This window comes from Notamacropus eugenii, chromosome 2 (genome assembly GCF_028372415.1).
Source record: "Notamacropus eugenii isolate mMacEug1 chromosome 2, mMacEug1.pri_v2, whole genome shotgun sequence".
Classification (NCBI taxonomy): Eukaryota; Metazoa; Chordata; class Mammalia; order Diprotodontia; family Macropodidae; genus Notamacropus; species Notamacropus eugenii.
The window spans coordinates 14,539,309-14,564,241 of NC_092873.1; the positions used below are offsets into that span (position 1 = coordinate 14,539,309).

The following is a 24,933-nucleotide window of genomic DNA, read 5'->3' on the forward strand; positions in this document are numbered from 1 at the left end:
GTCTAAGATCTCCTCAGCTCTAAAATCAGTGGTTGTACAAGAATCATCCATAGTGTCTCCAGAATGGGCCCATGCTTCTGACTGACTGCAGAGTGAATATTCTGCACTTGGCATCATCCTCCTCCTTGCCCCAGTAAGACACAAGGCAGTGAGGGGCATCACGTATCCCAGAATGGACGGTGAACAACTGTCCCCAGTCTGTCTCTCTCAGATTCCTCTCTGACACCAGGAAGAATGATGCAGATCACAACATTTCAAAAGTGCTTGGCTTGGGTTGTCTCATCTGGTCCTTACCAACACTTCTAGGAGGCAAATATAACTTTGCAGAAGAGGAAACTGAGGCAGGCAGCAGTTAAAGCAGCTGCCCAAGGTGGCACAGCTGGATCTGAACTAAGGTCCTCTTGCCTCAAGGCTCAGCACACAGGGGCACACAGTTGGCTGCCCACAAGTAAGTGGGACCTAAGGACCAGAGGCTGGCCAGCTCCACTCCTCCCTCCATGGTGGCCCATCTGCACTCACCTGCTGGAGTCTCTTCTGCCTCCAGGCTTCTTCCTCCTGCTTCAGCCTCATCTCAGCCTCCTCTAGCTTCTTGGCAGCTTTCTTCTTGGCTTTCTCAGCCAGCAGCTTCTGCTTCTCCTGTGAGACCCTGACCAAGCAGGTCAGGGGTCAAGACCCTGCCCTGTCCCACACAGCATCTCGCCAGGGGCCCAGGGTTTGGGGCTGTCTCTGACCTCCAGCTTCTGTTCAGTGCATTTCTTCTTCTCTACCTGCAGCTGTTCTGCCTGCTTGTGGGCCTGCAGGGCCTTCCACAGGCACTGTTCCCATTTCAGTGGGGCACAAGGAGGAATGGACACATTCTTGGGCTTGGCAAGCCCCCTCAGTCCTCCCCAGCACCCCACCCGTCCAAGCCTCCGGAAGGTGGTCACTCACATCTTTATTTCCTCCAGGTGCTGGCGCTGGTCCTCCTCCACCTTCTGCTTTCTTAGGAGCTCAGCCTCCTCCTTCTTTTTCAGGTTTTCCAGCCGCTGCAGTTCCTTCTCCTGAGGACAGGAAGGGGACTGCAGCTGTGAGGCAGATGGGGAGACCACCAGGCACCAAGACAGGTCAGAATCCCCAGACTCCCTTCTCCCCACCCCCTTTCCCTGGGAGGCCCACCTTCCCCCCATTCCACCTGCAGAGAGTATGTCACGGGCAGGACCTGAACCAGGTTCTGAAGGCACCTGTCTCTTCTTTCCACATGCTCTAGCAACCATTCTTGACATCAATGGGTCAAAGGAAGGGAAGCTGAGGGCATGGGGGGTGGCTGGTGTCCTGCCAGTGCAGCCTCCCATGGCTTGCTCAGCCACTAACTGGCCAGGTGGCTGTACACCATTGCTTCCCCTCTCTTAGATCCAAAAGTCATCATCTGTTAAATTGGCTCATTGCCCTTCCCTTCCATGGAGGCAGTATAGAAACCAAGGCTCGGAGGCTGTCCTGACTCCTCTTGATAGTCAATGTCAGGGGGCCACTGATCCAGATGGGCAAGGGGCTCATCCAAGGCTGCACATACAAGACACGGCGAGCTGGGCTTCACACCCATCAAAAGCTGTGAGGTGCAGCCAAATGATCAATGCCATTGGACCCTAGGATAACTGAGCCCACTAGCTCGAGGAGAGTGCAGCCCCCACAAGAACGCCTCACACACCCCTTGGCCACCTGTCTGGAAAGAAGTCGTGGACCTAGTGTGCTGGGAGAGACCCCCGAGGGCCTTCTTGGCCTGTCAGCTCTGGGTACCCCTCCAGGGGAAAGACTGAGTAAGGCTTGAGAAACCTATCACATGGGGGCTGAAGAAAAAGGAGAACAGAGGAGGACAGAGACTACCTCTGCTCTGCCTGGCCTCAGACTGCACACCCAGAAGGAGTCAAAATCTGGAAGAAACCAACGGGAGAACAGAATGGAGCCTTCTAACTCGACCCAATGCACAGGACTTTGAGGTCCACTGCACTCAAGCATCATGCTGACAACCATAGACACAGGCCATGCCTTGTGAACTAGGGAGCTCCCTGCTGCTCTGAGGTATTCCAGTAAAGGCTAGACAGATGACCCCGTCAGGATGCTGTGGAGGGTACACCTCCCTCTCACAGAGCTAGAGTTGACATAACCTCCCAAGCTCACCACACAGACGCTACTCAAGGGATCTATCCCCACTCAGCTCCAGCTCCCTCCTCGCACTGCCCTTTCTGCCATCATCCAGAGGTAAAATCTCCCGATTCAGGCAAGTGCTTCAGCTTGGACTAAGAAGTGGGAGAGTGGGAAGCATAACAATGGGGAAGATAGTGGGAGACAACATTTTAGGGATGACTGGTACAACTGGGTTTGCCTGTTCAATAATTCAGGTGTCAACCAATGTTCATCAAATCGAATATACCAAAACCCTTCCAACTGATGAAACAAAAGTCCTTTCTGAAAGAAATTAAACCAGAAATGCTTTAAGCAGCACCTTCTTGCAGCACATTTAACTGACAAACTAGGGGGCTTTGGGGGGGAGCCACGTCTCAGGAGAATTCCCAGTTTGTAAATTCCCTCCACCATTCACTATCTACATCTCTGGACAAGCTAAAGAAAGGGCCCGGAGCACTGAAGTTCCCGTGACCTGCCCTTTAGTCCACAATCTCTTGAAGGTCAAAGCACTCGGATCCCTCCCTAAACAGAGACTTTGGGGTGAACAGCCTTCCCTGGGACTCCAAGGCCTTCTGACTCTCAAGTTCAGTGAGTCATCATGGGACAAAGCTCTCCTCAGAGGAGAGCCAAGACACCACAACCCTGGCTAGAAATGCTACCCCGTGCCCCAACGCTCCAACGCAAGGAACTCCCCATTCCCAGAGGGAGAAAAATATGGTTTCATTGACTCCTAATCATCTGCTGGGCTCTTTCTGGTCTCTAGAACATAAAAGGAAAAGGCTGCTCCCCCTGGAGGAAGCATGCAAATATTTCAAGATAGAATCAGCTGCTTGGCCTGGACCTTGGGCATGGCCCTGAAGTTTCTTACGAAGTATCCAAGAAGGTCAGCAGGAATCTCACCCCAGGAACCCAGATTTAGGTAAGTGAGAGACCTCCCCCAAACCTCGCACAGACACCCTACAGACAACAACCCCCTGCCTTAGCATGTGGGGATCCCGGAGGCAGTACCCCTGGCTGGGCACAGGAAAGTAGGCGAGACTGTGCCGACAGCAGCCAAAAGTTATGGAGACAGCTGTCCTGCTCCCCCAGGGTCCTTTTCTGATTCCCAGAGGCTGGTGATGGTGATAGACCTGTCTCTGCCCAAGACTCAGGTTCCCTTCACTTTCATCACTCCAGGTCTGTCTCATGGCTCTTCCCCCTCTTCAATTCCAAAAGGCAAATCACTTCCACAACTTTAAAATCAACTGGCTAGAAGGTTTTGTGGAATATTCCTCAGGGCAGGAACCAGCCTCAACAGTAGTGTGCTCCTTACATCAAACTCAAAGGAAAGTTCCAACCTCCTTAAGCAAGGATCTCAGAGACTTTGGGAATTAGGAATGAGACTTTGAAAACGTAGTTCTTCTCACTAACAGTAGCTGAAAAGGTCAACCCTACCATTCTAATGTGGGGAGCAGTACCATGGAGCCAGGGTACGGGGAAAATCGGGGGCAAGACAGGCCAAGCGGCCACTTGTTTCTTTGTGGGCAAGACCTCAGGTTTGAGGCCTCAGGATCAAGGAGGGTCAGGCACTGGGTCGTGGCTGCTAACACAGCAAAAGGCATGCCCGTGTTGGGTCATCTGTGCCAGGCCAGCAACCCGGGACAAGCCCTGCAGGGACTCGCTGGGTGACCCTGAACCAGCAACTCGACCTCCTGGGATTCCCTTCCCCAGGGAGTTACTCTGCTGACACACTCACAAATTTGGTGTTCAAAACAAGTGATTCTAGTACTTCAGGAAGTAGTGTTGCAGTAGGGAGGGTGGGGATGGGTGGCTATGCTACTAAGGTGATCGGTGGGTGGATTACTCAGGAGAAAACTGCCCTGTGAAAAGAGGAAAGGAGAAAAACCTGGCATTAACTCCTCTGGCTGCCTCAGACACCCCAGCCAGGCACACAGCCAGAGGACTTGACCAACCTACCCTTGAAGGCCAGTCCTCCAGGCTGCTCCAGGGCAGGGGGCTGCCTGCCCTCCCAACCTCTGACCCAGCCATTTCCTCTAAAGTCTCGGACAAGCTAACCATAGTAGGCTGAGTTTCCCCTGATGGTCTTGCACAATATTTGGGCCAACACAATATTTAAGCAAGCTAAACTCCTACAGCTATACTGTACACAACCCATATGGAACATTAAATTGAGCCTCAGCTCTTAGTCAGAACCTAGAGTGCCAGGGTCAAAGGTGCCTCTTGGGTACACTCAGACCAAACCTTTGACTCACCTACAGGCACTGCTTGGACTATTTGGACCCCAGTTCTCTGAGAAGGTCACCAACCCAAAACTGCACTCCCAGCGGTCCCGTGAAAGGCCCAGGAACAGGACAAGCAAAGAAGGCTGTCTCGTGCCTATCCTGGGCCCTGGTGCTGCTCTTGGCATCGAGATAGTGCGAAGTGTTGCACTTGAAGAATGATTTAATGACACTGGGGCGGCTGGCTGAGGTCAGCGTCATGAGCGTCTGGGTCTTCTGCAGTGTGTGTAGGAATGTTCATAGGGGCTGCACCGCCTGCCCAGGGAGACAAGCATGAAGGCGTGGGCATGGTGCCAGCATAGCAGCAGCCAGGATGAGAGCTATGCACACCTGCCTTACCTTTCTGCCAGGGCAGACGTTGATGGATGCAAGGAGGAGTGAGAGCCTCGTCATCCATGTGGTCACAGTTCTCACCCAGCTCACTGACAGCCTGCTTGTAGTTCCTCTTCTTTCCGTGGGGTCAGAAGCAGCGCCCATGGGGGCCCTGACAGGGATGACAGCAGCCCCCTGCCACAGCCCAGGCAGCCAGGCCCTGACAGGTGGGGTCTCAGCCTTCCCCCTCCCTCCATGTCCTGACCCTGGCACACTTCAAAAATCACAGACGTAGTGGCTCACTCCTAGAGGGCTCTAGGTAGACCTGGGGAGGGACAAAGGTCAAGTCCCCCCACCTGCCCTCAGGCAACTCACAATCTAACAGGAAGACCAGATGACAACAGCCAGGGTGAGAATAACACACCCACTACTGTGTAATCATAAGTGTTTGATTAAACCAAATAGAACTTTTCTAAGCACCTCCTGTATTAAAAAGCCTTGTTCTAGGTTCTGAGGCTCCAGCAGTAAAGAGGGAACAAGTTCTGCCTTCAAAGTCTCACATCCTGTTAGGAATGTCTACAGTTAGGTGTGTGTGTGTGTGTGTGTGTGTGTGTGTGTGTGTGTGTATGTATGTAGGTCACCTATACATGGTGCATGAGTTTATTAGGGGAGGGAGGGAGAGAGGACACTTCCGTCTCCATTGGAGGCCACAACTCCTCCTGGAGCCACACACCAAGGCCACAGGGAGGGTTTACTCAAGGTCCACCAGCACTTTGCCAGCAACAGAACATCAAGAAAGCTTGAGAGGCCTTCCAATTCACCCATTTGACAGAGAAGGAAACTGAGGCACAGAAGAGTCATCTGCCCAAAGTCACACCAATAAGTCTGAGGTCTTATCATCCAGAGAACTTAGAGAATGACTTCTTCCTTTCCTTTCACCTGCCCCACTAACCAGACTCTTCTTAAACGGTGATTCTGAGAATGAAGTTATTTCGGACATGACAGCTGTGTGTCAGGATGGGTTAGGCAGAGACCAGATCAAGGCTCTCTGGAGTGCCTCTGGGACCCCAAGCTCATCTGGAAAGTGGTTTTCCCCAACAGCCTAGCTTGCCTTTGTATATGTAGTTGGGGGTTTTGAGAAGGGCTGAGTCTAACCACCTGGAGGGCAGACCTTCAGCCCAGTGCCAGGATGTTTTCCTGACTGAGGCACACAGTGGCGCTTTAGCATCACTGAATCCTTGTGTCCCTTGGCCAGCTCTGGGGGCCATCATGAGTGGTCTCTCCCTGCCGCTTGTGCTCAGGGATACTCTCGGGTCACCCTACCTGATGCTCTGAGGAAGCTTCCTGGCCTCCTTGCTCTCTACAGAGAGAAGAAGACAATGGAGACCCACCCTTACTCAGAGCTTTTCACCCCCACTATCTTGTGAGATCCTCATCAGAGACTTAGGGCACACAGGGAACCAAGTCACAGTAGTAGAACTGACCCAAAAAGGGGACCTGCCCAAGGTTGCACTGACTCCGAGGGCACCAGGCTGCCAAGTGGTTCCCCCTCAATTCTCCACCCTGCCTAGGTGAGCAGGTGGGGGTAGTCCACTGAGGAGCCAAGTCACCATCTGAAGTACAAGCCAAACCACAGATTCAATTAAGTGGCCAGCCTGGGTTGACCACTGGGCTGCTGAATTCCCTAAAACAAAAATACCCCAACAACCGCCAGCAACCGTCCCACGTGACCTCCTCCTCCTCAGTCCTGTCCCATGAACCTTTCCTTCATCTGCCCCCAATGCTACAGCAAGACGCTAGAGCCCACACCCACACTTGGCATGCGACTCTAGGACTGAACTGTCAGCCAGGATCTGGCAGCCAGTCTGGACCAGTCTGCCAACCCTTATGGAGTAGGACTGCCCTATCCAGGTTCAGGCTGGCATTGCCATCCCACTCTTCCACAATTTCTTCTCTGAAGCACAGTTTCCCCACCTCCTGACATCCCAATTGCCTTAGAGAAAAGTCAAGCTTTTTCTGTGGAGTCTGAGACGTTACTGGTGATTGTCTGCTGACCTAATAGGTCTGCCCCTGCCTGGGACAGCCTCTAAAGGGATGGCCCCCAGGAGATCATCTGTTCTGACAGCCCTTACTCTAGAAATGAGGAAATGGAGGAATAGAGGGAGGTGCTCCTCCAGTAAACACAAAGTCAGAGCAGGTTGGACAAGGAGGCAGCAGGCAGACAACCACCAGCCCCAGAGCTTCCCCTTCCTTCCTACAGCAGATCACCCCGACAAGGCCTTACCACTGTCACTATCTGCTTGGCTTCTAGACTCTGGTTGGGCCTGTGAGGACTTGTGCACGTGGATCCTACACACAGAGCACAGGTCACAGCGGGAGCCCCTTCGAGTCCAGGGGCTTTCTGGCAAGTCCAAGAGGAGCTCAGTCTCTGGCTGAGGCAGTGTTCTTAGAGAAGAGGAGGCATCACCTGACTCGGTCAGCACAGGCGCTACATCTTCTGGAGAAGCTGGCTGGGCCATCCAGAGTTTGGCCACAGACTGAGCAGGTCTCATATCTTTCACCTTGGGTGCCTCAGGGAGTCCCATTGAGGAGGTCCCAGATGCTGGATCGGCTAGGCTTTCCACCTGCTCCTTTGGCACAGATGTCTCCTCATACTCCAAAGCGTGGACAAAGGAGAGCTTCTGGCTGGCTGTCCTAGCCTTGCTCGCCACCAGGCACTTCTCAGCACTCTGCTGCTCTCTGAACGAAGCTCTCCATGATGGGTACGAGCTTACCTGAGGATGGCAGATTCCCGGACATTTTGGGGAACAACGTGGGTGATGCAGGCACCGAGGGAACCACTGCTGCTTGGCTTTGGGTCCCACAAGGGACGGAGCGGTTCTCAGCCACCACCGGGACCAGCTTCTCCAAGTTGTCTTTGTTCTGAAGTAGCTGGCAGCTGTACTGACTGCTCTTGGGGCTACCATGGCCAGAACCCCTGCAGGAAACAGAAAGTAGGGTCTTGAGACCACGGCCCTAGGCATCACCTATCTAAGAGGCTCTGTCTCTCAGTCTACAAGCATGTGCCTGGCAATCGAACAAAGTCCAAAATATGTTCCCTGCCCTTAAGGAACTCACAGTGGATAGAGTACTGGCTTGGAGTCAGGAAGGCCCGAATTCAAATCCAGCCCCAGACACTGACTAGCTAGGTGACCATGTGCAAGGCATTTTACCTTTTACCTCAGTTCCTTCATGTGTAAAAATGAGAGTCTTGAACTCCAGGACCTCCAAGGTCCCTTCTGGCTCCAAATCTGGGTCCTGGATGCTCTGGAGGGCCTGCACGTCAGCACCAAACTCTCCCCTGCCCTGCTCTTGCTGCTTGCCTGGGTCTCCTCTCCCCTCAACATCTCCTTCTTCCCTCCATGTTTCCCACAGCACCAAGCACAGTGTTGAGAGTTCTACCATCATCACTGGACCACCATTTGAATGGATGGGACCTTGGAAGCCTTCTGGCCCAGCTCCCACTATTTACAGAGGCCTAGGGAGGTAGCACAGACTAAGGGGTCTGGAGATGAATGCTGACTCCCAACCCAGGCCTTTCTCCATTGTCCTGCCTTGCCCACCTAGCCCTGGGGAAGCCAGATACTGATGGAGCATAGGAAGGGCAGGTCCAGAAGACTGGTCAGATCCCTTTAGAACACAAGATCCAGTCCACAGAGAAGAGAGTGTCTCATTCTCTGGGCTCCATACAATGCCTGGCATAGAGGGAGGCAAGAAGGGAGAGAAGGATGGAAGGAGAAAGAAAGCAAAAGAAGAAAAGAAAGAGGAGGGGAAGGAAGGAATGAAAACAGCCCAAAATGGCAGAGCTTTGAGCAGGAGGGTAATGGGACACGCGCTCGTCCTTGTTTGTGCTTTCTCAGTTCCTTTGGCTCTGCCTTGCATCAGGGGCCAGATTTCCCACACATTTCCCCCATTTTCCATAATGGTTTCTGCCACCAATCCCTCAGGTCACTCAGTTTTTGCCCAATACCCCATGCCCTGGGCTGCTGCACCTACGTGTGTCCCTTGGCCCCAGGCTTACCTGGAAAACGTTGTCACAGCCTCCTTCTTAATCTTCTGCAGCCACACCATGTCCTCCTTCTCCACATTTTGCCTGAACTCCCTCACTGTGGTGTTGTCTGCCTCCCTGATGCTCACAGAGCCTTTGCTGGTCCCCATGGTGCCATCTGCAATTTCAGAGCAGAAGGGAAGGTCGAAATGAGAATTCCCAGGTCACCTGCTGAGGAAAACCGTCTGAAGCAGGCTCCAGCGTTGCTCAGGTGAAAGGGACCAGGCCCAGTCTTTAAGGTCAGTCCCATCCCTCCACCCTGAGCCCACTACCCAGTAGTAGCGTCCTCAGATGCGAAGAATGTCTTCACTACAGCAGCACTCTGGTTACCTTCTTATCTGCGCATGTGGATGCATTTCACTTTTTCCATTTCAAGTCACAATTCTGCACGTTGGCCTAGGTCATATGGTTTCCTTCAACTCTTCCAACAGACCAGAGATCTCAGAACAGCTAAATGGTTCCAAGGAATCAAATGAACAGTTAAAAGTCAAGTGTACTCGTTCTGGGTGGTATGTTTCAATCAGTGCCCCAGACTGGTTACCACTTCCCTGTGTTATCTACCACATAAGAACATTAGTGACTCATGAAGGCTGACACCAGCTTGGATTACTTGTATCTGCCATGCTAAGCCCAGGGCCAGGCACAAAGGAAGCATTCCTCTCCCTTCGAGAGAAGTGACATGGGTCAGACATCACTGGCTGCTGCCCCTTAAAATAAGCCAGGACCCAGAGGCAGGGGCAACCCTGTAATTAAGGTGGAGTGCCGGCCCAGCAACAAGCTGGCATTCTTCTCCCTCAGATGCTTTACACCCCAAATGCAGTAAGCAGTTGGTTGGGGACTCAGGCAACCCTGCCCACGGAGGCCATGGGGCATCAGAAGGAGCTCACATGCTCATTTCATACTGCTGCCCTGAGGAAAGAGAATCCCCAGGAACCCAAAATCCTCCCTCTGATGGCTTACTATTCTGCAAAGCAACCTCGGGCCCAGCACCCCACTGCTCACCAGTGTCAACATGACCCCTCTTCACGTTGATTAGTTCCCTTCAATTCAACACCCTGGGAACTAGAGGGGATGCAAATCCCCAGCAGATCCATTCCCCACAGGAAGAACCTATAGCCCAAGGATGAATCCAGAAAAAAGGGCCAAAGTAGGATGAAGGCAGAAAAGGCAACCAAGATCTGTCCCTGATGACTCATATCAATCCAAGCCCCAACTGCAGGTCTTCAGGTCTCCTCAGCTAAGTGAGCCCTGAATTCCAGAAGGGAACAGGGCAGCCAGGTAGAAATTGGGAAGTACAGACAAGGAGAGCCAGGCCCGTACACCCACTCCAAGCTCCACTGGGAACAAAATCCCTGGCTGGGAAAGGAGTTTTGAGATCTTAAGTCCATTATAATTGATGGGAATAATCGTTTTTTAAAAGTGCTTTCAATTCTGCCAAGTGCCTTACCTATACTATCTCCCTTGATCCTCACCACCCTGGGAAACAGGTGCTATGACTCTTTCCATTTGACAGTTGCGGAAACTGAGGTGGACAGAAGTTCAGTGACTAGCCCAAGGTGACACAGCCAGTAAGTGACCAGGTCCAGAGGAGAAGCACCAATATTGGACCCGCAGTTTCCCACTATGGAGGGCCACAAACACTGTGACAGGTGACGAGGAAAGAGGTCAGGCCTTTGCAGTGCTGGCTGCCCCAGTGTATCTGAAGCTGAGCCAATGTCAGGTGTTCAGGGCCCTCAAGGCACAAAGATGAAAGAGACAACCTAACCATTGCCTTGACTAGACCTTAGCTTATGGTCCACCAGGGGAGCTCTGAGACAGACACACACAGCAGTGTAACCCACATGACAGTGCATGGAGCCGGGCCAGTCAGGAAGATGTGGGGGACAGAGAGTCGTCTCAGACTTTGGGATCTCTTATCAAACTGAGAGGCCCCTGGGACAAAGAGGTTGTCCAAGTGCCTTCTATGGGAAGCTTTTGAACAGAAGAAGAAAAATGGAGCCAAGAATCCACAGCCCCAGCCTTGCCTCCCCCCACGAAATGAACCTCAAGCCAGACTGATGCTCCCCCTCTCCCCCACTCCTGCTTACCTAGGGGTCTGCAGCCACACCAGCGAGACCTGGTCACACCTTGGTCTCCTACTCCCCAGTTTGGGGCCATTTCTTGATCTCCAGAGTCAACAAGCAACCCTCCAAACCTGTCCCTTTTGCAGTTATGCAGACTGTTGGGGTTACAGAATTCCATGGCAGTTAGGGACAGAAGGACCAGTGGGGGAGGGACGGGGTGGGGCACTAAGGTGTGGCTAGAGGGATGTCTTTGGAGCTAGAAACCTGAGGGGTTGAATCCAGATGCTTTGGCCACTTTACTACAAATGTGGCTCAGGCAAATCGTGTCCCCATCCCTGTACCTCAGTTTTCTCATCTGTAAAACAAAGGGCAAAGGTAACTACTCCTGCTAGTGCCCCAACCTCCTAAGACACTGAATTTATGAAATACCCCGAAAATAATGTTCTTGCCACCAAAGTTCTTGGTTCAAAATCACAAAAACTTCCAAATTGGAAACATAAGAATGGTCTGAAGGAATTACATTAAAGGATGCTGGTTACCTTATGTTTTCCTCCTGCACCATAAGAATGATGGGAACATGTCATCTGACTGACATTTGAAACCTACACATTGCCCTCTCCATTTAGAATAGGAGTTCCTTGAGAGCAGGGACTACTTGGCACCGTACTTTGTACCTAGTAAGAGCTTAATAAATGTTGTTATCCATTCAGTCATTCATTCATTCTCCTTACAAGGACACTCTCTTTTCTTTCCTTTGTACCCCAGTCGTAGAGTGCCTGATATAGAGCCAGATCTTAAAAAATACTTATTGCCTTATTATTTTTGCCTTGCCATGATCTTGGAACAAAACATATCTTGAGTTGTTCCTAAGACTGTTCTTCTGATTTGTTCCCATTCTCCCCTGTGTTCACGATCCAATCGTCATGTCTTTTTTTTTATGATTCTTCAGTCTTTTCCTTTCTATTGACTTCTTAAGTCTTTTGCCTTTTTTGTATCCTCAGAGCTTAGCACAGTGCCTGATAAGGAGAAGGTGCTTAATAAATGTTTTTTGATTGATTATCCCATGCTTAGAAATAGCCTCACTTGCCACAGATGCTTCATGACCCCCTGTTCTCAATTTGACATTTTGAAGAAGGTGGTCTACACTTCTATTACATGTAGTACCTCTAGCACACTTGACATGTGAGCATTTGTGTGATAACCACCCATGCTATTCTCGTATGCATTTAAAAAATTGTAATTTATATTAATACTGGAGCCAGTTCTTTTCTAGATTTTCTATCTCCCTCAAAGCACAAGACTGTGCCCTGCACATACCTGTAGTTCATTCAATGCTCATTGAGAAAAATTGGATCTTTCATGGATTTCAGTGTTACCCTCAAACCTAGGAGTACGGCTGGTCATTGCATTGGACCCTTCAAAGAAGAAGCCCAGGAAATATAGATATGACTGCCAGAATATTCCCCTGGTTTGACAATGAGAAACCTGAGGTACAGACAGCTTAAGTGACTTCTACCCACCACATAGCCCATCATGAAAGCTCATTGTTTGGAGCCTCCAGGCCTCAGAGAACAATCAATTGGTGTGCTATAAACATCATTCAAACAATTGTACCCTTTCACCAACTTGGTGTTTTGTTTTTTGATTCGATTAAGTTCCACCACCTAATCTCAGACACAGCTAACTAAGTATGAGGACAGATTCAGGAAGGAACTGCCTTAGCTTTATTGAGGGGAGGCTTTGCGGTGGATCCTCAGGATCACAGGCAACGTTGAGGTTTACATTCTACAATGAGTGGGCCCCTCATTGACAAGATGTCCATTTGGTTCCACAAAAGCTTCTAGGAGGCAACACCTTTTTTAATAGTCTGCCATTTTTCCTAAAAAAGACAGAAATATGTGACTGTAGTTCAGCTACATATGCTATAATGCTATAAATGCTATGAATGTCATTCCAACAATTGTACTCTTTCACCTGCTTGGTCCTTTTTGATTCCATGAAGTCCCACCACCCAATCTCAGACACAGCTAAGTAAGTATGAGGACAGATTCAGGAACAAACTGCATTTGCAACACCTTTTCTAAAAATAATCTTCCATTTTTCCTCAAAAAAAGACAGAAATATGTGACTGTGGCTCAGCCCTTTCTTTGAGAATTGAGTTAGCACAAATTCTTACATCCCTGTTACTCCAGTCATTCCACAGAAAACAGGGATCCCAGCAGCCAGAGGTTAGGGATTCAACGTTGATTCGGTGTTCAGTGTTGGCATGAGCACGTTCAGGGAGAGGAGGAAGAAAGGAGAATTTGGAAAATCCAGGAATAAGTGACACATTTTTTTAATATTAATTTTCTTCATTTTGGGTGTTCTACAATCCCGACCGTATAATTTACATTTCTTTCGCCTCCCTCCCTCCTCCGTCCCTCCTCCTGCCCTCAGACGGCAAACAGTTTTATATAGGATGCATGCATACAATCCTATTAAACGTATTTTCATTATAGTCACGCTGCGTAGAAGAATTATAATGAATGGGAGAAACCATAGGACAAACCAAAACATAATACACAGGAAAAAAATTATCTGCTATATTTTGCTTTTGAATTCCCTAGTTCTTTCTGTGATATGAAAGGCATTTTGCCTTAGAAGATCATTGGGAATATTTTTTAAGTCTTTGCATTACTACAAAATTCCAAGTCTACCAGAAAAATCTCTCTCCCACTGTGGTCATTGCTGTGCACAAAATTCTCCTGGTTCTGCTCCTTTCGCTCAGCCTCAGATCATAAAAGTCCTTCCAGGCCTCTCTGAAGTCTTCCTGTTCATCATTTCTTCTGGTGCAATAGTACTCCATGACATTTCTATACCACAACTTATTCAGCCATTCGCAAATTGAGGGGCATCACCTTGATTTCCACTTTTTGGCAACTTCAAGGAGCGCTGCTAGAAATATTTTGGTACATGTCGGACCCTTTCCTTTTTTATGATGTTTTTGGATACAGTCCTAGTAGCGATATTGCTGGGTCAAAGGGTATGCACATTCTTGTAGCCCTTTGGGCATACTTCCAAACCTCTCTCCAGAATGGTTGGATGCGCTCGCAGCTCCACCAACAATGAATTAGTGTTCCAACTCTCCCACATACTCTGCAACATTTATCATTTCCCTGTTCTGTCATGTTTGCCAATCCTACAGGTGTGATGCTGTACCTCAGAGTTGCTTTGATTTGCATCTCTCTAATCAAAAGTGATTTAGAGCATTTTGTTCATATGGCTATAGAAAGCTTTAATTTCTTCCTCTGAAAACTATCTGTTCACATCCTTTGACCATTTATCAATTGGGGAATGACTTGTAATTTTGTCAATTTGACTCACTTCTGTATATATTCTTGAAATGACGCATTTATCCCCGACATTCTGTCAAAATCCTTTCCCAGTTTTCTACATCTCTCCGATTTTTGGTGCATTGGGTTTGGTTGTGCCAAACCTTGTCAGTGGAAGGTAATCAAAATTACCCATCTTGCACTTCATACTACTATCTATCTCTTCTTTAGTCAGAGAAATACACTATTCCTTCCTCCATGAATTTCTCCATAGGATCAATCTTTACGCCTAGATTGTGCACAAATTTGGATTTTACTCTTCTATATGATGTCAGGCATGGGTCTATGCCTAGTTTCTGCCATAGTCTTTTCCAGTTGTCCCAACCATTTTTGCCAAACAGTGACTTCTTATCCCAGAAGCTGGGTCCTTGGGTTTATCAAACAGTACATTGCTATATTCGTTGTCCACTCTGTCTTGAGTACCTAGCTCATTCCACTACTCTACCCTTCTCTTTCTTACTACGTATCGAGTGATTTTCATATTTGCTGCTTTGAAAGACAACTGGAGATCTGGTAGCGCTAGGCCACATTCCCTGGGATTTCTTGTCATGGATGTTCTGGACCTTTTGTTCTTCCAGATGAATTTTGATACTATTTTTCCAGCTCTAGAAAATAATTATCACACACTTTGATTGATATGGCACTAAATAAGTAAACTAATTGAGGGAAAATTGTCATTTTTATTATATTGCTTTGGCCTACCCACAAGCAACTGATGTTTTGCCTCTTCCTTAGATCTGACTTCATTTGTGTGAAAAGTGTCTTGCAGAGGTGTGCATATACTCAACTCCATCTCAGAAAAAGACATTGAATAAGTCTCAATGATTTCCCTAGAAAAAGATATTGCCAGGGCTGGACGGATGTACCAGTGAATTCCATCAAACATTTAAAGAACAGTTAATTCCAACACTATGTAGACTCTTTGTGAAAACAGAGGAAGGAGTCTTCCCAAACCCTCTTAATGATACTAATATGGCTTTCATACCTAACCCAGGAAGAGGCAAAACAGACAAGGAAAAATATAGACCAATTTCTCTCATGAATATAGATGCGAAAATTTTAAATAAGATTTTAGCAAAAAGAATAGAGCAGGTTATCATGAGAATAATACATTATGATCAGGTGGGATTCATACCAGGAGTGAAGGACTGGTTGAGTATTAGAAAAACTATTAGCATTATCCATCATATCAACAAGAAAACCAACAGATACCACAGGATTATCTCAGTAGATGCTGAAAAAAGTTTTTGACAAAATACAACACCCATTCCTATTAAAAATATTGGAGAGCATAAGAATAAAGGGAACTTTCCATAAAACAATAAGTAGTATCTCCCCAAAGTCTTCAGTAAGCATTGTGTGCAATGGAGATAAGCTAGATGTATTTCCCATAAGATCAGAGGTGAAACAAGGTTGTCAGTTATCACCATTATTATTCAGTATGACACTACAAATATTACCTGTAGCAATAACAGAAGAAAAAGAGAAGCCAAATGGGCAAACGAGACACTAAGTTATCCCTCTTTGCAGATGATACCAAGATATAGGCCGAAAATCCCAGAGATTCAAGCAAAAAACTTCTGGACATAATAAACAAGTTTGGCAAAGTTGCAGGTTACAAAATAAACCCACACAAATCTTCTGCATTTCTATAGAGTAATAAGAAAGCCCAACAACAGGACATAGAAAGAGAAATCCCCTCTCAAGCTGGAGTAGATACGACCAACTCTCTGGCAGTTTACCAACGAAAACAAACTCAGGGACTAAAGGACACAAATCTTGAGAAGTCAGGATAATTTTTTTCAGCTATAGAATCACATTAGGCTGATTATCAGGCTGGGGAAGAAGGGGATCCAGGCTCAGTCCTGGTGCAGGGAAGGAAATACAGCTCAAGATCTCATCTAAGGAAAGGAGCCATGCTCAGGGATCTTACCTCAGGAAAGGGAGCTACTCTAAACATTGGCTGAGACAAAGTGGCCAGGCTCAGCTCTCTAACCCACAGTAGAGAGTCTGGCTCAGCTTATGAATCCAAGAAAATCAACTGGGTTTGGTTCTCTAGGCTAGCTAAGAAATAAAAGGACTGGTCTAAGAATCTAGGACATCTACTCTGTTATTCCTTACATCTGGTACTGGGCTCAAAAATAGCAGCTAAACATGAACAAGTTCTAAGAGGATTAGCAAAAGATATGACTACAAACTCACTGAAGAATTTCCATTTTTCCTCACTTAGTTGTTTGACACATTCATTCTTATCTATTATGGTCAGCATGAGATCTCTCAGAAAACTAACGCGGTCCAAGGTGAACTTTCTCGTCATATTCATGGAAGTGGATGAAATACACAAAGAGAAATTATGACAGTTAGAGACACTGCTTTGGGCTGTTATATAATCTTTCTTTGCTGCCTTTTGATCCTTTCCCCATCCTTGATATAATTCCTGACTGAAGACACTCCAGCACAGACAGCAAAGGCTGAAGAAACTGGAGAGAATATGGCAACTCATTTTTTTGTTAATTCAGCCTGGAGAGGCAGGGAAATGAACTACAGGACCTCTCATGGATTCTCCATACCTTATACTTTGAGTTCCTTGAAGTAGAGTGATCCAGAGCATGAATACCCTGAGACCTAAAATGAATGACCCAATAGGTTCCCTGCTGTCAGGGCCAGATGAGTGGGGAATGCAACCCTCGCAGGGAGGGATCAGGCAGGGCAAGGTGACTCACCTTCACAGTAGTAAATCACCAAGCTAGCAAGCAGCAAAACGACAAGGAAAGGTCTCATCATAAGAAAATAAGGTTCTAAGGTACTGGGCTTCAGGAGGCTGGGAGTGCTTTGGAACTTCCAGAGAGCACAGGGATATGTGTGCCCTGCAAGGCTGCCCAGACCTCCCCTAGGAGTGAGTCATGTGATGTTATGATAAAGCCTGGAGCACACACACACCCCTTCCACCTCTCTCCAACAAGACTCCTGACTTCTCTTAGTGAAGTAATCCCTGAGACTCTCAGTTTCCTCAAAGTCTTCAGGCTAGATGGCAACCTCCCCATCTTTACTTCACGGGACTTGCTCATGAGACTGTCTCCTCCAGACATGAAACCCAGGTTGAAGTCAGCTTACATCCAAATGACTTCTTATGGTATCAGTTCTGCAAACGTCTCTTTCTTGGACGTTGGAGGCCAGGTAGTTCCTGGCAATGGGGGTTTGAGGCAATTACCCGTATGCTACTTCAAGGTAGAAGAGGCTGCACAACACCAAACGAAGTCCCAGCTTCTCCTCTGCTAACTGGAGAGTTCTGCCATTTAACCATGTATATTTACAAAATGTCCTTAGAGTCATCTGAATCACCATCCAACGGGTAGTGAAGCTTAATCCCAGTTCCGGAAAAATGCTCGTCACTTTTCTATCAGAGCACCACTAATTTGTCCCCAACTGCATACATCACTGACTTTCTGGATGTTTCTTTTCTCTAATGGGATTCCCAGAAGGATTTCACAAGATCCTGACTCAGGTAGCATCCTCTGTTGCGTATATAGGAACAACAAATGGTTCTAGCTTCCATAATTCTCTGAGGAAAGTAGATTCAAGAACTGGAAGAGAACCTAGAGAATGTCCAATCCAATCCTCAACATCTAACATAAGTAATTGGAAGTACACAGAGCCTCAAAGATTGGTAAGGTCAAATCGATCTGCAAGTCAGGGGGGAAAATTGAACCCATGCTCTGGACCTGAGAGCCAGTAAACTTTCCATTACATCTTACTGCCTCGATTATCTTACCTGCTTTATAGATTTGGAACCCAAAAGGATAAGGGAGCCAAGGAATGAAAGAGTGAAGTGCAAGGACAGACTGGATTCCCCTGTCCCTGATTTCATAGTGTTAACTTTCATGGTTCTCTGTGGTTTATCAAATTTCACTACAAAGAATTCAAGGTTGGAGATAACACGAGAAAAGAATCTATAAGCCAGGTCATGATTCACATTCTGCCATTTGTACCTGGAAGTGAAACAAAGAAACACATTCTTTGTTCCCTGATGTTGAGGGACACGTTCTGCACTCAGAGGCAGGAAAAGTGGTTTTGAATCTACTCTAAAACACTCTTCACTGCAGACTTATCACACTGGCAAGAAGCCTCTCTGAACCTCAGTCGGTCAATCTGTAAGAAAGAAACACGAATATTGGTACTTCCTCCTTTAGAGGGCTCCTGTGAGTGTGAAAAGTGTGTTGGAAATCTGCAAGCACTATCAAATAGGATGGATTTGATGTTGAATTACAGTGATTCTGCTGTACCTTCTCTAGCCTGAAACCAATTTATTCAGTAGCTTGCACGACTTGGGAAAAGTCAATGGCTCCTTGAGCCATAGAGACTTAGCATCATTCTGACACTTTCATGCCACTCTTCTGGATTCCAAGGCCTGCGCATGGGTTTTCAGACTCCCTGATGCTGCTCCCCTGCCCCAGCCTCTGTCCTTGGAGCTTGTTAGCATCTGAGTCTTGCCTGCCCTCCCTTGCACGTGGTGACTGGTACAATATCTGTGACCAATTTTCCTCTTAAAATCCTAAGGTTCACAGTTCTACTCCATTCAAACCAAAGGAGGTGAAATCTTGGACCCTCAGAGTCATGCCTTTCCATTTAGAAGGGAACTTAGGGATTATGAAGTCCCATTACCTGGTTTCAGCAAAGAAGATCTGGGTTGCAGTGCTGGGTGGTGGCCCTGGAGTAAGGAGGAGCACTGCTCTGGTGGTGTTTGTGGCAATAATGGAGAGGAAGTCCTCGTCACAGTTCCAGGGCAGAAAAGAATGTTTAGGATGGTTCACAGATCAAAGCACAGACCAGGAGAGGAATGAACATCTTTTCTTGGATCATCAAAGCTTGGAAGAACTGAAAATTTACAGGTGCCCAGAAATATCTCTGAAAACAGCTGCACAACACCCCTGAAGTGTGGGCCAGGACACCCTTCACACTGGAAGCAGAGACCTAATTTAACAAAGAGCCTCAAAGTCAAGGAAGTGGCTGGGAAAATAAGCAAATAATGGGGAAAAATCGGAATATGAAATCTCACTTAGGTAACAAGAAACATCAAAATATACAACCTGAAGAAGGAAACAAAATCAAACCTCCTAGACCTAAAGTCTCCAAGGAAAGTATGAATTGGCCACAGCACGTGGAACAACTCACAAAGAATATTTCAAGTCAAATAAGAGAAGTAGATGGAAAAGGGAAAAGAAATGAGAGTGATGCAAGAAAATAATGAAAAACAAATCAACAGCTTGCTAAAGGAGACCCCAAAAATAATGAAGAATATAACACTTTAACAAATAGACTAAACAAAATATCAAAAGAAGTCGAAAATACCAACGAGGAAAAGGCATTAAGAAACAGAAATTGCCAAATAGAAAAGGAAGTCCAAAAGCTCATTGAGGAAAATAATTCCTTCAAAATTAAAACGGAGTAGATCGAAGCTAATGACTTTGTGGGAGATCAAGAAATTATGAACAAATAGAAAAGAATGTGAAAATAGAAGAGAATGTGAAACACGTCACTGGAAAAATAACTAGCCTGGAAATTAGATTTAGGACAGATCATTTTAAAATTGTTGCAGTACCTGAAAGACGTGATCAAAAAGGAACCTAGACATCATGTTGTAAGAAATTATTAAGGATAATTACCCTGACACTCTAGAATCAGAGGAGAGCATAGATATTGAAAGAGTCTTCTAATCACATCCTGAGATCCCCAAAGGAAAAGTCCTAGGAATATTGCAACCAAATTCCAGAGTTCCCATATCGAGGAGAAAATATTGCAAGCAGCCAGAAAGAAACACTTCAAAAATTGTGGAAACACATGTAGGATAAGACAAGATTTAGTAGCTTCTACTAAAAGAGATTGGAGGACTTGGAATACGATATTGCAGAGGTCAAAGGAACCAGGATAAAAATCAAGAATTACCTACCTCGCAAAACTGAATATAACACTTCAGCGGGGAAATGAGCTTTCAATGAAATAGAGGACTTTATTTATTTATTTTTAGTTCTCAACATTCACTTCCATCAATTTTAAATTTTCTCCCCCTCTCTGCTCTCTTCCCTCCCAAAGATGGCATGCAATCCAATTTAGGCGAAATAGAGCACTTTCAAACATTCTTGATAAAAAGACCAGAGGTGAGGAGAAACTTTCACTTTCAAATACAAGAATCAAGAGAAGCATGAAAAGGTAAGCAGGAAAGAGAAATCATAAGGGGCTTATTAAAAGTTCAACTGTTTACAGTCCCACATGGAAAGACGCTATTGGTAACTCAGGAGACCTTTCTTAATATTAGGGTAGCTGGATGAAATATACATCCATCCGTAAATCCATCCATCCATACACATACACACACTCACACACTCGCACACACACTCACACACAAACCCGACAATGAATGAGTTGCATATGAAGGTATCGTATCTGCAAAATAAAACTAAGGGGTAAGAGAAGAATGTACTGGGAGAGGGAGAAAGGTAGAGGTAAAATGGGGTAAACTATCTCACAAAAAGAGGAAAGAAACAACTCTTACAATGGAGGGCAAGAAGGGGGAGGTGAAAAGGAATGAGTGTCCCTTACTCTCATCAGATTTAGCTTAGGGAGGTAATATTTGGGTATTGGCACACTCAGTTGGGTATGAAAATCTATCTTACTTTACAGGACAGTAGGGTGGACGTGGATAACAGGAGAGGATGATAGAAGTGAGGAAATGGGAGGAAATGTTAATCAGAAGGGAACACTGTAGAGGAAGGACAGGGTCAAAGGAAGGAAGAGAATAAATGTGAGTGGAATAGGATGGAGGGAAATACAGTTAGCCTTTCCCAACATGATGGTTATGGAAATATTTTGCATGAGTACACATGGATCACCTATATCAAACTGCTTGCCTCCTCAGTGAGGGTGAGTATGGAGGAAGGGAGAGAGAGAGAATGTGGAAGCCAAAATTTGAAAAATAAATGTTAATAATAATTAATAAGGAACATGGAGGAAAGAAATTAAAGTGCCCTGGTGTTATTATGAAAGTAATCTTGAAGAGAACAACCTACTGAAAGAGCCTTGGGCACACTTGGGGGTCTCCAGACTACACTTTGAGAATTGCAGCATGATATCAATCTGACCATATCATTTTCTAACCTGAAGGCAGAAGTGTCAGACATGTAGTACATCAACGCAGAAAAAATTGCACAAATTCTTATTCTCAACCTTATAGGGCATGTACATCCCTGTTCCATATTTTCTCCTTCACCCTGCTTTCAATGGTCTATAACCAGCTTATCTGAGTAGTTTACCTCTTCTCCCAGCTTCTCCTGCTCTGCATAGTCTATATTCTCCTGTTCTGAATGCTGAGGTATGAAGCTTTCCTGGAATAAACACCTTTTCTGTGGCCAGTCTAAAGTATATTGAAGCCTGATTTCATTGCTTTCCTTCGAGTTGCTGTCTGAAAAGTTTTTCATTCATTTTCCCTAAACTCCAATCCCCTTCCTGCTGAGCACTTAGTGTTTCATATCCCAGTGAGATAGATCATCTTTATTGTCCAGCTGTTTTGCCTTTGTATTCCTAGTGACTGTAATTTAGCAAAACTTCTTTGTCTATTTCTTTGTTTAATTCTCGCTTCCTTCCCTCCCTCCCTCCTTCCCCCTTGCCCCCCTGCCCCCCTGCCTTTCTGCCTTCCTGCTTTTATCTTCCTGCCTTTCTTCCTTTTCCTTTCTTTTTAAACTTGCCACCAGAACACAACATTGTGTTAAGTCAAGGAGGAAAGTGGGCAGTGTCACCTCCTACGAGAATTCTATCTTGCCTACTCTCGTACAAGTGCACTGTCCCTGATGCTTACTCTTTATTTAATTTCCAAATCATTTTTTAATTTAATTGTTTTCACACCAAGAGAGCAACAGTTTCTTAAGGGTGGAGACGGCTTTATCTTCAGTGAGTAAATAAATGAAGAAATCAGTGAGTAAATAAATCAAGAGCACAGGCTTTAGCCTTTACACAGTCATTATTAAGTCTGTGACAAATGGGTAAATGATTTCCCTTCTCAGACTCTTTTTTCCACCTCTGAACCTTGAGTCAATACTCTCATTCCTGACCACAGTCTCCCAAAATACCTCACTGCGATCTCCAAGCAATCCCATAAATATAAACTTCATTTTAAAATAGAAGAGTCCCATTGAATACCCAAAGGTTGGTTCTATGTATAGGAGAAGATTAGACTGTTTTGAGGACTGTATTTTTGCATCTGGAGTTGAACTCAAAAGACTTCCTTAACGATAATGGGAAAAAAACCTTTAAAACTCATGCAGAAATATCACACACTTTTGCACACACACTATTTTTAGTCCTCAAATGAACATCTTACTTCTGCACAACATGAATGGATTTGGATGATAAGCCCTTAGGAGGCATTATCTGAAATACAGAAAAAGAACGACCATATAGGGAGGGTCTGCTTTTGGATAAGTCCCAAATTGACCTCTACTTAGCCATGATGCTGTGCTCCTCTTTGGCATGATTCCCCAATAAAAACACGTAGGTAGGGAAGGGAGAGGCTACTGGAGCAACGATGCATTCTTCTCTCTCTCTCTCTCTCTCTCTCTCTCTCTCTCTCTCTCTCTCTCTCTCTCTCTGTATGTGTGGGTGTGAGAGTACGTGCACTTACCAACGGCCTACTACGTGCCAGATTCTCTGGTAAGCACTTCACAAATACCATCTCATCTTGTTTGATATTCACAATAACCCTAAGAATTAGGCATTATTATGATGCCCATTTTACAGCTGAGGAACTGCAGCAAATAGAGGTGAAGTGACTGGTCCAAGGTCACGTTGCTAGTCAGGATCTGAGGCCAGCTTGGAATTCAGGCCTTCTGGACTCTAGCCTCAGACACTTGCTATCAGTGCGACTGAGCCTCAGTTTCCTTAAATGTAGAGCAGAGATAATAGCATCTACCTCCTACGGTTGTTCTGAGGATTAAATGAGATATTTATCACGTGCTTAGATCATTGTAAGGCACATAGTAGGGGTTATACAAATGTTAGTTCTTCCCTTTCAGGTCTAATTTTGGTACCTCTGACCCTGTCCATAAGGATATATTTACTATTTAAGACTTTTGTGCGTGAGAGAGTGAACGGGAATGAATTCACATTGCTGCTGGGCAATTGATATTGACACATATTAGTAATTGCCTGCTGCTCCATCTTAGAGCTACAAGAACTTGAATGTAGGAAACAGTGGACAAAAAGTCCTGAATGAATATTAATCATTTTATAGCAAGCTTTCGAATCTGGATCCTGGCTCGGGAAAGTTGAGAACTGCTCCCCTCTCCCCCTCGCAATTGATTACAGTTTTTAAACATATCGCATAACAGATCTGGGAACGCTGAGATCAGATGACACCTCACTTCCCCACCAATCACTGCCGTGGAGCCTCTGCAAAGTGAGGAGGACTGGTATACAAGTCAAATAATGAAAGGGGAAAATGCCAAATAACGTTTGAAGACTTCACCTCCCCACTCCTCATGAATCAGCCCAGTGAAGACAGACAATTGCCTCATTCTCTGGCTCCAGCCAACCTGAACCCTCAGGTGAATGTCAATAATGTTCTTTAACAAATCCCACGTAGATGTGTAAGTTGGTTTGGGCTGAAGTTTTCATCTGTTCCTTTCCTAATATGAATGGGGATGTCCCAAAGCATTATTCATTTAGAGAATAATTGTGTACTACACGTAGGAATTAAAATGTGCAAGAGAAGATGAACAATCATTCTTTTAAAGAAAATGACACATGAACTCAGCCATCCTGATGGCTTTCTCTCTCACTTATGCACCAATGCCCTAAGCTTTGAGCTGTTTGTTGGATGATAAACGGATAGCCTCATGTTTCCTATTTTAGTTCTCCTATTTCTTGGGGGAAGTAGATGTAAATCATGACCCTCTTCCTAAGGAGAGCTCAGCTGGTGCAAGATTACTCACTTTCACAGCAGGAGATGGCTGGGGTGATCCTCAGCAGAGCATCAAGGAAAGGTCTCCTGGTGGAGATGTTGGCCCGTGAGTTTAAAGAGGCTCAGAGTGCTTTGGGATTAGCAGAGTTCACAGGGATCTTTGTGTCCTTCAAGGCTGCCCACTCCCTCCCCAAAAGTCAGTCAAGTGATATCATGGCAAATCTTGGCACACCTTCCATTTCTACCCCTGTCCCCATACCCTCTCCTGGCGTCTCTCAATGAAACCCCTCCCCAGGGCCTCCAACCTGGCATGAAACCTCTCCCATGTTCCCTAGCATCTCCTCACTGGCAGGGAAGGGCGTATCCTCAGGGCATGGAGCCCTGGCAGCTGGAGCCCCAGCTCTGTGAGATCCAGTCCTTCCTCTTTCTTGCCAGTTGGTGGTTGTGGTGGGAAACTGGGTGCCTTGGACGCCTTTTCAGAGTTTGGGTGCTTGGAGACAGAACTAAACCTGATGGGAAGTCCTAGGGTTAGAAGAAGAGCTGACTGCAGCTTCTAAGCACTTTACAAGGGACATTCACAAAGCCACTCTGGGAGACATCAACACCTGCTCCAGTTCCTCTGACTTTGACAGCATGTGATATTTCGCTGACCATTTTGGGTACATTTCTCACTGATTCTTCCATCCACAGGGATCATGGAAATATCCTAACA

General features: G+C 46.3%; 1 protein-coding gene across 6 annotated transcripts; it reads right to left on the minus strand.

Moving 5' to 3' along the window:
• Positions 1–926: 926 nt before the first annotated feature.
• On the minus strand, positions 927–11,026 carry LOC140522140 (inner centromere protein-like). Of its 6 annotated transcripts, none has more exons than XR_011973224.1 (5): positions 10,926–11,026; positions 9,169–9,288; positions 8,812–8,956; positions 3,896–7,728; positions 927–1,040 (listed from the first exon to the last, which is right to left on the minus strand). XR_011973224.1 is itself a non-coding variant. In XM_072637239.1 (5 exons), the coding sequence occupies exons 4-5, from the start codon at positions 7,715–7,717 to the stop codon at positions 991–993; spliced, it is 732 nt and encodes a 243-aa protein (XP_072493340.1). In that variant the 5' UTR covers positions 7,718–7,728; positions 8,812–8,956; positions 9,169–9,288; positions 10,926–11,026; the 3' UTR covers positions 927–990. The 6 variants fall into 6 exon arrangements, 5 of the variants coding, with proteins under 5 accessions (XP_072493340.1, XP_072493338.1, XP_072493339.1 ...); XM_072637239.1 differs by having other exon boundaries at positions 7,036–7,728; XM_072637237.1 differs by having other exon boundaries at positions 927–1,064; positions 7,036–7,728.
• Positions 11,027–24,933: the final 13,907 nt, after the last annotated feature.